Raw genomic sequence first — 15,442 nt, forward strand, 5'->3', positions numbered from 1 at the left:
TGGAGAGGAGTACTTGGTTATCCAGTTTTGAATCCCTTAGTACTGAGGCCCCAGGACACCAGTGAGGGAACACTCTAGTTGATGCGATTGGAGCGCAGTTACCCCTGAGTTCCCTGGTGCCCAGGAAGCCGGGTCTAACAGTCTTTTTTCTATTTTTTTAATAAAAGAAAGCCATACACAATTAACAATGGAAATGAAAATATTGCTAGGGCGGAAGGGCTCTGTCAACATCAATTTGTAAAAGGAAAAGTGAAGAAAAATGCAGTGCAGTGGGCCTAAATATTATAGGGGCATAACATCACTGAAATTGCACAGCAGCCCATCGAAGAATATCAGCGAATGCCCTAAAGTGCACAGTAATCCATGATCAGTTAATTGCAAGAGTTCAGCAGCATGTTTTCATACATTGCTTTACAATTACAATGTGGCATTCTTGGCCATAGATCAGTTTAGCTCCTCAGGATAGCTCCTAAATATGAAATAATACCTAAACAATTGTTCAGATATTTTTCTCAAGAGGGGACATGGTTTGGAAGTTTGGTCTGGAGTATTCCTATTGTGGTAGACCCAAGGCAGATACACATAATGATCCATGTGTACAGTTGCACAGCGAGCAAAAACAACAATATATTGAAATATAGCTCACAGTTAAGATCTGTGGCTGAGACTAATTCCAGCACTCCACATTATTTCTTCTTTTTCCTGTGAACCAAAACTGGCGAGTTCATCTATGGAAATTAGTACCATTTTTGTCCAGTCATGCTGCACTTTATCACTCTTCATATCTGATTGAACGCATAAAAACATGCCCTTTACAAGATGATCTGGTCGTTATATATCCCACATGAAAGCTCTAAGCAGTATGCATATCCGCAGGTGCTAAAAAACTTGAGATTTTCCATAGCAATAGAAGATTTCACTGAGAACCTTGCTAAGAGTAATGCATTCCGCACTCATTGGAGATGATCTGCAATTACTGGGAGGTCCTCTTAATATAAGGATGCCATTAAGAGGGTCCTCAACATCCTACGTGTCCATTGTATCAGGTAAAATGCTACCCTTGAGCAGGGATGTAAAGCGGCCCTCATTCTACTCGATCTGTTAGCAGCTCGACACAGCTCATCATGAGCTGCTGACAGGTCGATTATTTGACATCAGAATTAGAGGAGTAACTCTGCCCTCCTAAAACCTTTTCTGGTCAGGCAAAAACAGTATGTTTTATTGGAAGAATTTACTCTGGATCCTTTCTCTTTGCCTTGCCGAGTGCAGCAAGGCTCGTCAAGATCCCAGTCGACCGAGATGCATCCACAGTATCTTAGAGCACCTTCAGCATCATACATCCCTTGCATCAAAACCACTCCATAAGAATTAATTTCAACACGGATAGAGCAGCTCAAACTGTCAAAGGACTGCTCCTCCAATGAAGGGAACTATTCTTGAGGGCCTTACTGGCTACCTGACTGCCTCCCTGTTGGGGGTGGGCACCCTAAGTACTTCTAACTCACCGCATTGACACCCAGACTTTTTCCTGAAAAAGTTTCAAGTCTCCCAATTTGTTGATTTTTCCAGACTTGTTCGTAGTTGAGTAAAACTACATTGCCTTATTATCATTTTTAAATTCTATATTTCCAGAACTCTCCAGTGGATCTTTTTTGTTCTAACGTCTACAATCTCATAATATTCCAGTCTATTTCTATAAACTGGTGTCAGATTTGAGTGTTGTGTTGATTTCTTCTTCAATTGTATTGGTACTATTTAAAAACTTAACATTTGTTCCTTTGTGTAAGCCTTCCTACTCAGTGTCAAAGCTACCCAGGATTTAGCGGAGGGGTTGACAGACGAAACCCCAAGGGTCCTAAAGGGGTTGGTAAGTGTATTACACAGTGAGGTTGCACAACCACACCACATAATACACTCAATTTCCTCATAGAACTGTACTGGGAAAACTAACTCTACAATGGCCTCGTTTTTGAATGGCTGAAAGCAAGAAATAGTTACTCATTTGTAGTACAGGTACTGTATCATAGGACTCTTCATTGAACTAGCTACTAACACCCGTCTAGGAAAATGAAGGGCCAGCTAGAGGTAAGACAGGTGGCCTTAGATTCATCATTCTTGTAGACATTTGCAAGGCAGCCACATCGCAATCATTCTATACCTTCACAGGGTGTTAGGTGTAATTGCTTTGATTCTAATGCAAGCATTGACTCTAGTAAATGTCAAGCTATAGAGAGAAACTTATTTGGTTAGTTGGGTAATCTTACAGAATACTCTTTGCATGTAAGCCTTGTGAACAGAATGAATTTCCTCAAGCTTCTTTAAAGTGCGTATATCAGGCTGAACGCTTCCCTCAATATTATACATGTTGGCAACAAGTTAGGTTGTAGATTGCTACAATATAGTTTCTGAGAAAAGATTATTTGGAATTTGGCAGTATAATTTAAGAAAAATGTTGCCACTCATAGAATGCTGAAGGGTGGTTCACATTATATAGACATATTGTACTCCCCCCGCTCTGGTCTTCTGATATATGGACAAGCATATTGATTTAAAGTATTCTAGGGTCCACATAAATAGTAGGAAATTACTTTAATGTTTTATATCTATCAATAAAGCTCATACGATGCACAATTGTACTTGTGCTTTGAGTTGTTTCAGGAATTAAAGTACCAATATCTTATCACAACAAAATCCTACTTCTTTATCTTCAGTTCCGCAAAGAGCAGTCTTGTCAGTATGGTTTACTCCACAGCACGAAACATACTAGAGTTGGTTGTTTTGGGGAATCTCCGGGACAGCCGATAAGGGCTGCTGCATAAGGTCAAACTGCACTGCAAAATCATGAGCTGAAATTGTAATTTCACACTGCAATTCCTATAAAGATATAAGGCAGCACTTTTGCTAAGTTTGATCCTAGATACGTTTTATCCCCATACTGTGGCTCTCTGTATTTACCTACTGCTCTGAAAGGAGAGGTTGAATTTTGTTACCTGGGTAGCCAAAGAATTTGTCAACGGTCCTCATACTTTCTGCAACAAAACATCACCTACAAGGATCTGATTGGTCAGTAAACTCATGCTCAATTGGGAGGGTTTTAAACAAGGTGGTGCAAGTTTAGTTGCCTTGTAAATCCACAGGTCATTGGCAGTCCATCTTTTATCATCAATGGATTCATTTACTGGACCATATATTTAATGTCTTCTTACATATCAAACCCGAAACTGTTTGAGTGCATCCCTTTACAGGTCATGTCCAGACCTCTCATTACTAAGGAAGGGTCATTTGTCGGCTAACAAATAGCAGCAAGCCAGTTACTAATTTTTCCCCAATCCAGTGTGGTAGACAATAGTTACTAACCACAAGGCATTGCCACATAGGAACAATGAAAATAAAAATTGCAGTAAATATCTGAAGACAAACGAGAAAGAAGAATTTGCTTGCTATTCAGCATGTCATGAATGGTATAATTTTACGTTTTAGTGCGTTGAAGTTGCATCCTCTATTGAGAAATCACCACAAAAGTGGACCTGAATAGAGACATACAGAATGGATAAAAATGTAACTAGACAATCTCTGATCCTGCCGGATTAAAAACAGAATCTCAAACTGCTAACATCAGCTGTACTGTTACCGGTCCTCCAGGCGAAGAAAACCTGCCCACAATGCATTCGAAGGTTTTAAATAACTTATAATTTTTTAATTCTATTTTTTTTTTTAATTTTTTTTTACATGCGGACTATCATTTATTGACAATGCTCTAGTGGGTTTCCACTCAGCAGTCCTTTTTACGATAAACTGATCAAGTTTTAATTTGTAATGGTTTTTAACCAAACAAAGAATATACAGTCTGATCCTACACTATAGGAAAATCTATTTATTCATCTCTGAAACATTAAAACATGTATCGAAAGCTGCAAAAATGTTTTCAACCATTATAGTAATGAGTAGTGGGCAAGACAAAGACTGATGCAAGTATGTGTTCTGCAGTTATTTCGTTTTATTGAACTTGTAACCAATGTAGATTCAGTTACTAGAATATGGTAAAAAACGAATTCTCGTTTTTAGGTTCTTGCTGAAGTGGCCAAAAAGGAAGATATTTGTCCAGCGTGGGCATCCTCCTCAAACCTACAGCTTTATGTAATTCCCAGTTGCCAGTCTTGACCCCGGAAGCTCTTACATTTTCAATTACAAAATGTAATTTTAGTAGTTTCTAAATAAAATTCTGTAAATTAAAATGTGAACTTTTCTGAGGTCCAACATGATGGTTTGGAAATATTGTTTTGAATTTGGCTAGGATGCTTTGAATAAGAGCAACAAACTATCTCCACTTTTATGTTTCAAGCATTGAGAAGCAGATGGGATCACGCATTAAGAAAAAATGAGAGTTGTGGGCCTGAGTGACAACAAAAAATGAAAGATGGGTGAAGACACTTACTACCAGCGGTCATGACTTCATGTTCCCTTTCTTCTTCCTCATCTTCTTGTTCAGGGTGGCCTTCCTCTCTTTCTCTCTCTGCCTGTTCCTCCAGTTCAGCTTCTTCATCGATGGTTCGGGCAAATGAGTGCTCTTGAGTATCAACATCTGCAGACTCCTGATTTTCAGATACCTTTTTATAGTGATTCAAAATACATGATGAATATAAACTTCCATTCAATAGGTTTCGATGATTCCTTTAAGTGTGTGCTAATTGTCACACAGTGTAGAAATGAGTGGGGCCTAGCACTCAATCAATTCAATTAATATGTTTTTCTTTAATACAAATCCACAGTTGCACAACACAAAAACATAACTACAGCAGGAATTGAAGAAGCAACATAAAAAATAAGACAAATGTATAGTGTTAGCAACAGTGTGTATTAAATAAAACTGTTGTATTGAACTGACGAATATATAGAGGGTATTTTAAATCATAACCGTGAAGTGCATTTGTCACTTCAGTGCATAGGAATAAGCAAGGAGCAATCATAGGCTACAACGAATCTGTTGCACAACTGTCACCTGTTCATACTACCAATACACTGGTAGCGGTTTCAGGTAGGCAGCTTCATTACAGAATATAAAAGTTATCCTTCAAGACTATTCAGGAGAAGAAAACAAGCAGCCAAGGGTTGAAAAAGCAAAGTTTTTCAAAGGTAAAGCAAAGCTTTTAACAGCATGCTTCACTTCCCACTTCCCACTCCTCCCCTCATTGCCCACTTGACATAGTACCTGGTGATATGTTTACTAGATAGTATTAAATATAATTTTCAAACAAAACCTGTGTTAATGTCTGCATTTGTGAAATAGACCATTCAAACAGCAAAGCACAGGAAAAACATAGGCACGGTTAATATAACAACAAAATGATTAGTTGTATGAATTAAGTCTAAATGAAAGTGGAAATTTGTGTACTTACTTAGTAATTTGTTGATATTTCATTACTTGATTGGGGTATTCATCGATCCAAGGCTTGCTCTATACATGTTAGGGTGGCATAATGGGCAGGAGTGACATATCAAAATGTTTGAATGGTATTGTGGTGAAGAACAGGAAACTTACCTTCAGTAATGCATTATCTGATAGAGACTCTGTCTAGCTGCAGACTCCTAACCTTTGAATTTCCCAGGCGTCAGGCTGGATCCAGAAACTTTTGCTGAGCAACACCCCTTGCGAACAACGTCGGGTGGCTCCATTCGGCTCCGCGAGACATCTTCGGCAGCATTTGTTATGACGTAGCGGTGCCTATATAGGCGCCACTTAGGCAAGTGGACGTTGGTACTTTTAGTTTTTTCCACGCCAGAAGCGCAGAGCCACGAAGTAACTGACTTAATCGTGTGCAAAACTAGGGCCCTGAAAAGGGGAACAACCCTAGCCCTACAATATCAGCCCGCAAATTGGGGAGGCATGGGGGGGGAGGGGCTGTAAGGAATCTGCAGCTAGATAGAGTCTCAACCAGATAATGCGTTACTGAAGGTAAGAAACTTGTTCATCTGATAGAGACTTCTAGCTGCAGATTCCTTACCTTCGAATCAGATACCCAAGCCATACCGTCCCGGCAGTGGGTTGCGGCCTCACATCCTAGACTAAAATGTCTTGCAGGACTAAATGGGCAAAATGTCCGCCCCTGCGTGCTTACCCCTCAAGGCACTAATGTTTGGCGAATGTGTGCAAAGATGCCCATGTCGCTGCCTAACAGATGTCTTGGAATGGAACACCCGAAGCCAAGGCCATAGTCGCAGCCTTCCACCTGGTGGAATGGGCTCTAAATTCCTTAGGAGGCAGCTTCCTTGCAAAGGCATAACAAATCTTGATACAGAGAATGACTCAGCAAGAGATGGTCCTTTTCTGCACTGGCCTTCCCTTCTTTGCTCCCACATATCCCATAAAGAGTTGGTCATTGTTAGACCTGTCTGGCCTTTTGCGTAGCCCCTCCTATTATTTATTTATTTAGTCCCCTTTTTGCCACTCATTTCCTTACTTTCTTTTTGGGTCCACTAGATTATTATGGTGTTGGCCTGGGGAATAGATGTTCTTTTGCCCTCATGATTTTTCACCTCAGGCCTAGGTGCCTTTTATGACTGGAATTTACCCAGTTCAACAAAATGGTGGTGTTCAACTGTCACAACTGCCATTTCCTAGAATGCCCCATTAGTTAACATTAAGACCTTCCAGAACCTTCTGGACCCTACTGGACCTTGGGTGGCCAGACTATAAAAGGGCAGAGGTTAGGAAGCCATTTTGTGCAATCAGTGAGCTGGAGGAGAGAGGCAGTGGTGTGAGGAGGAGGACACACTGGAAGAAGTTAGTTTGTCTGAGGGATAGACAACCCCTTCAAGGAGACGTTCCCCCTCTTGCCCCTGACCAAACCCTCTCATTGGACGTTACTCCCCGAAGGAATCAGTGTGGCCGTGGCTGTAGGCCCCCTGAGCCTTCTAACCCCCCACTTACCCAAGCTGCTGGCTGGACGAACGCCCCACTCCCTTCCGTGAGATCACCTCACCGCTAAAGCAGGGGAGAAGACCAGAGCGAGAGCCGCTGCCCTGCGCTGCTAGAGAGCCTCGGTATCAGAGGCAAGCGTTGGGGAAGGTGTTGCTGGGCTGAGTGCTTGAGCCGGCGTAGCGCTAATCCCTGCGCAGGCCCAGTGGCGCAGCTGTAGGAGGTGAGGGAGCCGGCGGAGCGCTGATTTCCTGCGCAGGCTCTGTAGCAGTCATCGGACCTCTGCGTGAAGGAGGCGGCGCCGAGCAGGAACACTGATCACCCGCGCAAGTGCTGCAGCAAGTCCAGGAAGTGTTCGGCGAGGATCGCGTCGGGCTGAAATACCGGCCGCCTCAGTCCGGTCACCTCCGTTTGCTGGCGTGTGGGTGAAGGGCCGGAAATTGAGCAAGAGCCCTCAGGAGGAGGGAGAGTTGAAGTCTTGACGCAACGACATCCTCCGTTCAAGCCCCAAGTAAGGTGGGGCACCTGGGGGAGGAGTACAGAGCGTCTGGGGAGGAGTTCGTCCCGGCCCCAATTTCGGGAGTAACTGTCGAAGCCTTCTCTCATTCTCCTTTCTTAAGCTGATTAACTTCCTGACTGGCCTGGTTAGTGGAGGAGGTCCTTTGGAAGGCTGGTAGGGTTAAAAGGCACAGAGGAGTGAGTGAAGCAGGAAATCACCTCAAGGCTGGGAAAGTAGCCTGAGACACTGTGGGTATCAAAATTGAGAGTGGTGTATATTTTGGGATTTTCTTACAGGGGAGGAAGGGAAGAAGACGATGTGACCTCATCCTGTGCTTACTTGAGAAGAGGTGATAATAGAGCTGTTTATGTGATCATAATTAAAAACTGTAATCCTGGTATTGCTTCCCCTATTGCGAGGGAGGGTCACACAGTGGGCAGGGAGGTAACCTCCTTGGGTCCAAAGACCTAGATATTCCTGAAGTGATAATCTGAATTGTGTAAAAGTGTAATAATCCTCTTGGTGAAACCAGAAACACCCTAGCCTGGGTGTACATTCTAATAGAAAGGGGGGTGCTTTAGCCGTCTAAGAAGAAAGTGTTTCCCAGAATCATTTACTGTAAAAAGACTAAACACTGCTGAACCAGATTCTCCTTATGAAATTGGATATATGTGGAAAAAACTATTACAAATTGTACATTGTATTTAATTGCAAAACGACTGAGAGGAGAGTGAGAAGTAGACAAAAATATTTTTATAAAACAACTCGTATTTTTCCACAAAGATTGGTGTAGCGTCATTTTTGAGTGGAATTACTTTGAGTTACTGCTGGGTGGTATGCAATCTTTACACATGTGCCTCTGAGAATTGGTTGTCTTACCCTAGGCCAGGCTACCCTAAGTGTCCTGACAACATTAGGTCCAACAGTCATTCACCCGGAACTCTTTTGTACGGTCAAGGTAGAACGACAATGCTCTTTTTGGGTCCAGTCGATGGAGGCACTCGTCTTCCTCAAAGGGATGTGGGTGAGCAAAGAAGGTGGGCAAAGTAGTGCACTGACCCAGATAGAATGGGGTCACAACCATTTGCAAAAAAGATGCCCTGGTGCGAAATACCACCTTGTCTGGAAAGGACATAAGATAAGGAGGCAAGCTGGATAACGCCTGCAACTCACTCACCCTCTGGGCCGATATAATCGCCAATAAGAAGGCTGTTTTGATAGTCAACAGCCGGAGGGGACAGTAGTGCAAAGGCTCAAAGGGAGCACATATTTGGTAAGCGAGGACCAAATGAAGGTCCCACTAGGGAATGACAAAGGGCGTGAGTGGAAACAAGTGAGCCAACCCTTTTCGAAATCTATTTACAATAGACTTGAAGAGAGATGGCTGATCAGTCAACCGCAATAAAGCAGACAGACAGAAAGATAACCCATGAGAGTTCGCAATGCAGAGCACTGCTAGGCAAGGGTTGGAATGAATAAAAGGACAGTAGAAAGAGAAGCAGAAAGAGGGCCAATGAACCTTTCTGTACAGTATAATATACATTTCTGCCAACAGCAGGCGTATGCCAGGGCACCAGAATAACATTAGACTTCGGGAGGAAGGTCAAAGGCTGTCAACTGTCGCTGCTCAATCTCCACGCATGGAGGCATAGAGTTGACATGTTCGGGTGGAGGACCCTCCCCTGCTGCTGCGACAGAAGATCCTCCCGAAGGGGCAGCCTGATCAGAGGATCGACATTCATTCTCAGAAGCTCTGGATACCAGACTCTCCATGCCCAGTTCGGAGCCACAAGAAGTACTTGGGATAGGTCGCCGCTGATCTTCTTCAGAACCCTGGGTAGGAATGGTATGGGCGGAAAGGCGAACAACAGGCCTGAACTCCACTTGCGACGTGAGGCGTTGCCGAGCGTTAGCCAACTTGGAAAGTCTAGTTTTCTCTTCAGAGGGCAACAAATCTAACCAAGGTTCTCCTCACTGCTGAAAGAGACCTTGCGCCAGCTCTGGCTGGAGACGCCACTTGTGATCCGCTAGGCATCGAAGGCTGAGTTTGTCTGCCCTGGCATTCAGAGAACCTGCCAGATGTTGAACCACCAGGGTTATACCCTGCTGTCCTAGCCATGTCTAGAGACGCAGGGCCTCTCGACAAAGGGTCCATGACCTCACCCTGCCTTGCTTGTTGCAGTACCACATGGAGGTGGTGTTGTACGTGAACACCTGCACTAGCTTCCCCTTGACAGAGGGAAGAAATACTTTCAATGGCAACCGAATCGCTCGGAGCTCCAACAAATTTATGGTGAAGCTTGGACTCCACCGGAGACCAGTATCCCCTGAGCTGCAAATCTCCCAGATGGCTGCCTCATCCCAGAAGTGATGCATCTGTCACGACTGTGAGATCTGGTTGGGGAAGGGAAAGGGGTATGCTGTTGACCCAATTGCAGTTTGTCAACCACCACTGCATATCTTTCCCAGTTCCTTCCAAAATCTGACCCATGTCGGTGAGATTTCCCTGATGCTGTGCCCATTGGAACTTCAAGTCCCACTGCAGAGCCCGCATACGCCATCTTGCGTGTCTTACCAACAGGATGCAGGAGGCCATGAGGCCCAACAACCTCAGAGTCAGTCTCACCGAAATCAAAGATAGAGGCTAAAATATCAGAATCATAGCCTGAATATCCTGGACTCACTGATCGGGAGGATTGAAGGAAGCGTCTGAGAAGGAGTCAGGTGTGACTTCAGTACGTTTATAGAAAACCCCAGCTAATGCAGGAGGTTCGCCATAGTCTGAAGGTGGGAGACAACTGCCTGGGACGAGGACGCTTTCAACAGCCAGTCGTTGAGGTAGGAGAAGACAAACCCCCCTAACCAGCGCAGATGAGCAGCGACCACTGCCATCACCTTGATGAACACCCGAGGGTCATTGGTAAAGCCGAATGAGAGCACAGTAAACTGAAAGTGCTTGCGGCCTACTTTAAACCGCAGGTAACGCCTGTTGCCCGGCAGGATGAGAATGTGAAAATACGCATCCTACTGGTCCAACGCTACCATCCAGTCTTCCTGGTCTAGGGCAGACAAGGCCAGAGTGAGCATTCTGAATTTCTCCTTTTTGAGGAAGAGATTGACGGTCCAAAGACCTAAAATGGGCCTCAGCCCCTTGTTCTTCTTTGTAATCTGAAAGTAGCGGAAATAACAGCCACTGCCTACTTCTGAAACTGGGACACTTTCTATAGCTCCCTTGGTCAAAAGAGCTGTTACTTACTCTTGGAGCAACTGTAAATGATCCTCAGTCAGCCGTTCCTGACTTGGCAGAATAGTAGGAAAAGAAAAGAAAGGTAGCAAATAGCCCTCCTGGACAATCTGCAAAACCAACTTGTCCAATGTTATGGATCTCCAGTGGGGGAGATGATGACGTATTCTCCCACCAACTGGAGTAGTGTGGACCCGCAGAATCATCAATGCATGGAGGCTGCAGCTGCTGGGGGTGATGTGGTAGATGACTTCTGGCCTCCATTCCGAGATCAGAATGCACTGCGTCCACATTGGCACATGGCTTGAGCAATCTGTGCGGGATGGCAGCTGGAAACCCCTTCTGTTGCCACAAAAGGTGCGAAAGTAAGACTTGCCACGAGGAGTGGAGGAAAGGCCCAAGGATCTGGCCCTAGCACGAGAGTCCTTGAACCTGACCAGGGCAGAGTCTGTCTTTTCCCCAAAAAGGCAGGTTCCATTGAAGGGCATGTCCATCAAATTAGCTTGGACATCGCCCGAGAAGCCAGTGGTACTAAGCCAGCCGTGGCGTCTCAGGGCCACCGTTGTTGAAATCGATCTGCCCAGCAAATCATTCATATCTAACCCACACCGTGTGGCGAATTTTGCTGCATCCCTCCCTTCTTTGACAGCTTGGGAGAGCACACTACAGGCCTCCTCCGGGACTTGTGGCAGCACTTGCGCAACCGTCTCCCAAAGTGAATGGGAGAAATGGCCCAATAAGCATGCGGTACTCACCGACCGCAATGCAAGGCTGGAGGAAGAAAACATCTTCTTCCCAAGTGAATTCAACCTCTTGGATTCCCTATCCGGAGGGGCAGAAGGGAATGCGCCTTGGGACACAGAGGGTGGGGTGTTGGCTAAGAAACTTTGGGTAGCCCGGAGCTATGTGACGGTGGTGTGCAATCATCCTATTCACAGGAGCCAATGTGCAAGGTTTAGACCAAGCTCCTAGACGGATGTCAGCAAGTGCCTCATTAAAGGGTAAAAGGGGTTCGAAAGTGGAAGCCCCAGGTTGAAGTACCTCAGTCAGGAGATTAGTCCAGACTTGCACAGAGGGCACTTCAGCCCAAGGACCTCATCTGCCCTCTTTACTACCATGGCATAGGACGCTCGTTCGGTTGCCACCGTAGGAGATGAGAGCATGCCAGTTACTGGGGAGGTGTCCAGACCACTGGCCTCTCGGAGTTCCCCATACTAGTCCAAACACTCCTCAGAGACAACCTGGTTCACAAAATGGTCTCCAGACGCCTCCCATTCCTCTTCTGAGCCTAGCAAGTCTTCAAAGTGCTCAGACGACAACATAGAACTTTGGTTCTGTTAAAGGAGGAATCGGCGTTGATCGACGCCGTTCCAGTTCAATATCGTCTGGAAGGAGGATGGGGCTTGCGCCACCGACGGGCATCGGCGACGTTGCAGGCACAGACTTCGGGTTCAGCACCGGGGAAGGCCTTGTTGGAATGATCGGCGTCAAACCGGATGTGTTCGGATCCCAGAGGCCCCACCGGCATCGTGGCAAGAGCCGACGACGTCAAACCCATTGGGGCCCCTTCCAACCCTGCGGGCCCAAAGGCTCTACAGCAGGGTCGTACCGCTCGCATGGCCTCGTAAAATTCTTTTACTTGAATCGGAGTAGCTCTGGTTCTCGGGTGGGAGGGCGGGGCCGAAGTCGACTCTGTCTCCGCTGTACCGTGCCTAGAGCGTCGGTGCTCCTTACCTCTCTCGACAATGGACGCCACTTGAGATAAAGACACAGTCCGCTTGGACGACAACTTCTTCTTTTTGTGCCTCTTCCCCGAGTGTCCCAAGGATCTTGAATGGGAGGAAGAGGACTAAGGGCTCAGAGCGGTCCCGCAACCTCTTCCTCTTCGAACCGGACCGTGACCTCCTCGGAATCTCGCTTGGCTGTGTCGACTGCCGGGCCGTGAGTAACTTCATCGCTCACTCAATCAAGGTCTTCAGAGCCATCACCCGACAGTCCGAATCAGACTTCGTATTGTGGTCACGTTTGAGACACCAAAGACATACGTGGTGGGGATCGGCAACCGACATCATGCAGGAACGAGTCTCGCATGGTTTGAAACCCGTCTTCCTCTAAGACATCCCTCGCACACAAGGTTAATTCCCAAAATTTTGACAAAAGTCGAGAAAAAGCCTGCCAAAAAGCAGCAGAGCGGTAGGTCTTACTGGATCGGAGCTTAACTGGCGCAAAGAAAAGAACTGAAGTCAGCCCCGGGTGGCGCCTATATAGGCATTGAGACGTCATAACCAACAATACCGATGCTGACAACGTCACGCGGAGCCGAATGCAGCCACCCAATGTCGCGCACAAGGGGTATTGCTCAGCAAAGGTTTCCAGATCCACCCTGATGCCTGAGAAATTCTAAGGTAAGGAATCTGCAGCTAGAAGTCTCTATCATATATACTAGTACAAGTCACTTCTTTCTAAAACCTCAGTTAAAATAAATTAACTGTGCGAGGGTCTTGAATAAAATGAGGGCGGTCATATTTATATATTGTCCCAGATTTGTTAATTAAACCCTTTAAGCTATGTCACAGTTATCACCTATCGGCCTCAATTATTATCTTACCAAAACCTAAGAATCAGTCTTGGTGTCGTATGAAAATAACCTATGGATGCTTTGTGACCAGTAGGAACACATTACCAGTCACAAGCTTCAAGATGATATAATGACACCTCTGCTTACCGTATGAAGCATGGCTATTACGATCTTTGATTTACAAACTACAAATGGTGCGGTTAATGAATTAACAAAGGAATTAGCTAGGAACTTGTTTGTTGTTGTAGTATGCAACAAAAATCTACAACATACCACATATCTAATTAGTTATCACAAATTAGATGGCAATACATCTTAATTACATGTAGACAGTGGCTGACATTACGCAAGAGTGGTATAGTAGTCTGGTTAGTCACTTTTACAATCTTGGCTGAGAAATTACTGTAAGCCTGCTTGCAATTCTATTAACTCAGATTCTTCAGTTGTCTAGGAGGCAAGAAAAATGTGTGGGTATAGAGATACTGCCAACAATCCCAAAATATCCTGGACATGGAGGAGGAACTGGGTGCTAGTGAAGTGAAATGGATCACAGACCTTGTTGTAGATCATGAAAAAACTATTGAATCCTAAATAGTCCTAAAAACATCGGGGTCACACAGAACATCAAACTGCTAACAAAGATGAGACTAAACATGCAGTATACTAATAAAATAAACACAATAAAAGATGATTAGAGAGAGGTGACACTTGGATATAGTAACCTGATTAGCATTACTTCATCACAGAAATGTTCACTGGCAGAATTGGTAGTGAAGTCCTCTTACCACAAAGCGAGGGTACTGGTAGTAGGCACAGTGGATGGATATGTGTAATGAGGCATCCTTCATGTCGGAGTGCCTTTGTGTAACCGCCTTGTCAGAACATTTCCATATGGCAACTCTGTAGGACGTCATTCCTTTGCTCTGACAGAAATATGTTTTTGGAGATGAGAAAGTAGAGTAAGTAGGAGCCTTTCCCCTACTTGTGTGGAGGCACTTTCTCTATTGTGCCTTTCTGGAGGGAAGCTTGTTATCTTCCTCTAGAAGCCAGACATGGTCTCTGTTGAGGAAATGTCAGCGCTGTGGTGGGATGATGGGAGGGGTTGTGAAAAGTTATAGGCAGAAGCTGTGACGAACAACCACTAAAATCTACTGGTCTGATGTTATTTCCACCTAGCGAGAGAGGAAATCTTGAATTCTTCCCCTCTCCCCTGCCCCACCAACAGCCTCACTATGACAGGAGAAGTGTGATCAGTGGGGAGGGGAGTCACTGCTTAGAGGCGGAAGCTCCGTTACCACCTCTGCCCTTGCTTCTGTTGTTACCCTTGTATGTAGACCTGGTGTAACCAATGCAGGGTTGCTAGTGGAAGGTTTGCTGCTGTCTCTGGTAAGACAGTGACTGGTCAGAAACTCTTTCACTGGGCTGCTGTTTGAGAAAGGAGCATCTAGCAGCTGGAGTTTGCAGGGCACCCACAGATCATGAAATCTAAGTTTCCTCCTTTATTTTCTCAAGCATCTCCTTAAGCTAGGGGCCAAAGAGCTACTACCTGTAAAACAAGCGGTGGATTAGATGCTGCTGGACCCCATGTTTGAACCAGGAGTTGCAAAACCAAATGTGGCCTTTAAGGAGGACACTGGTGTTGATGCTTCTAGAGGCTGAGTCCATGGTATTGAGATGCCTTGGAGATGGCCTTCTCCGCCTCTTCCTGTACTTCTGTAGACGGTGTATTACCAATTCCTGCATCTCCTCCTACTGAATAAAGTCAATCATTCAGGGAACTGTAAGCGCGCTACTCACCCGAGAGGGTCTCAAGGCGCTGAGGGGTCTTGAGGGTCTTCCTGAAGGTGTTCTGGGAGGGGGCGCGTCTGATGTCTTCCAGTAGCTCGTTCCAGGTCTTGCTGCTATGTGATAGAATGATATACCTCCTGCTCTGGCTCTGTGGATGCATGGGCTTTCGGCCAGTGCGAGGTTGGAAGATCGAAGGATTCTTTTGGGTATGTGGAAGCTGATTCTGTTGTTGAGGTATTTGGGTCTGTTGTTGTGTAGGCATTTGTAGGCGTGAGTGAGGATTTTGAAAGCAACTCTTTTCTCTGCGGTGAGCCAGTGGAAACTTCGTAGGTGTTGACTGATGTGTTTGTGTCGGGGGATGCCGAGGACGAAACTGGCAGTGGAGTTCTGTATTGTCTGGAGTTAGCAGAGTAGGGA

General features: G+C 45.4%; 1 protein-coding gene across 9 annotated transcripts in view; it reads right to left on the minus strand.

The window, feature by feature from the left end:
* Positions 1-15,442, minus strand: part of HERC1 (HECT and RLD domain containing E3 ubiquitin protein ligase family member 1) — a 2,101,515-nt gene that overhangs the window by 1,780,801 nt on the left and 305,272 nt on the right. For all 9 annotated transcript variants that reach the window (XM_086959402.1, XM_086959399.1, XM_086959397.1 and 6 more), the window contains exon 22: positions 4,436-4,607. In XM_086959402.1, coding sequence (XP_086815528.1) covers positions 4,436-4,607 — 172 coding nt within the window. The remainder of the gene's footprint in view (positions 1-4,435; positions 4,608-15,442) is intronic.

The sequence above is a fragment of the Lissotriton vulgaris genome, chromosome 2_2 (genome assembly GCF_964263255.1).
Source record: "Lissotriton vulgaris chromosome 2_2, aLisVul1.2, whole genome shotgun sequence".
Lineage (NCBI taxonomy): Eukaryota > Metazoa > Chordata > Amphibia > Caudata > Salamandridae > Lissotriton > Lissotriton vulgaris.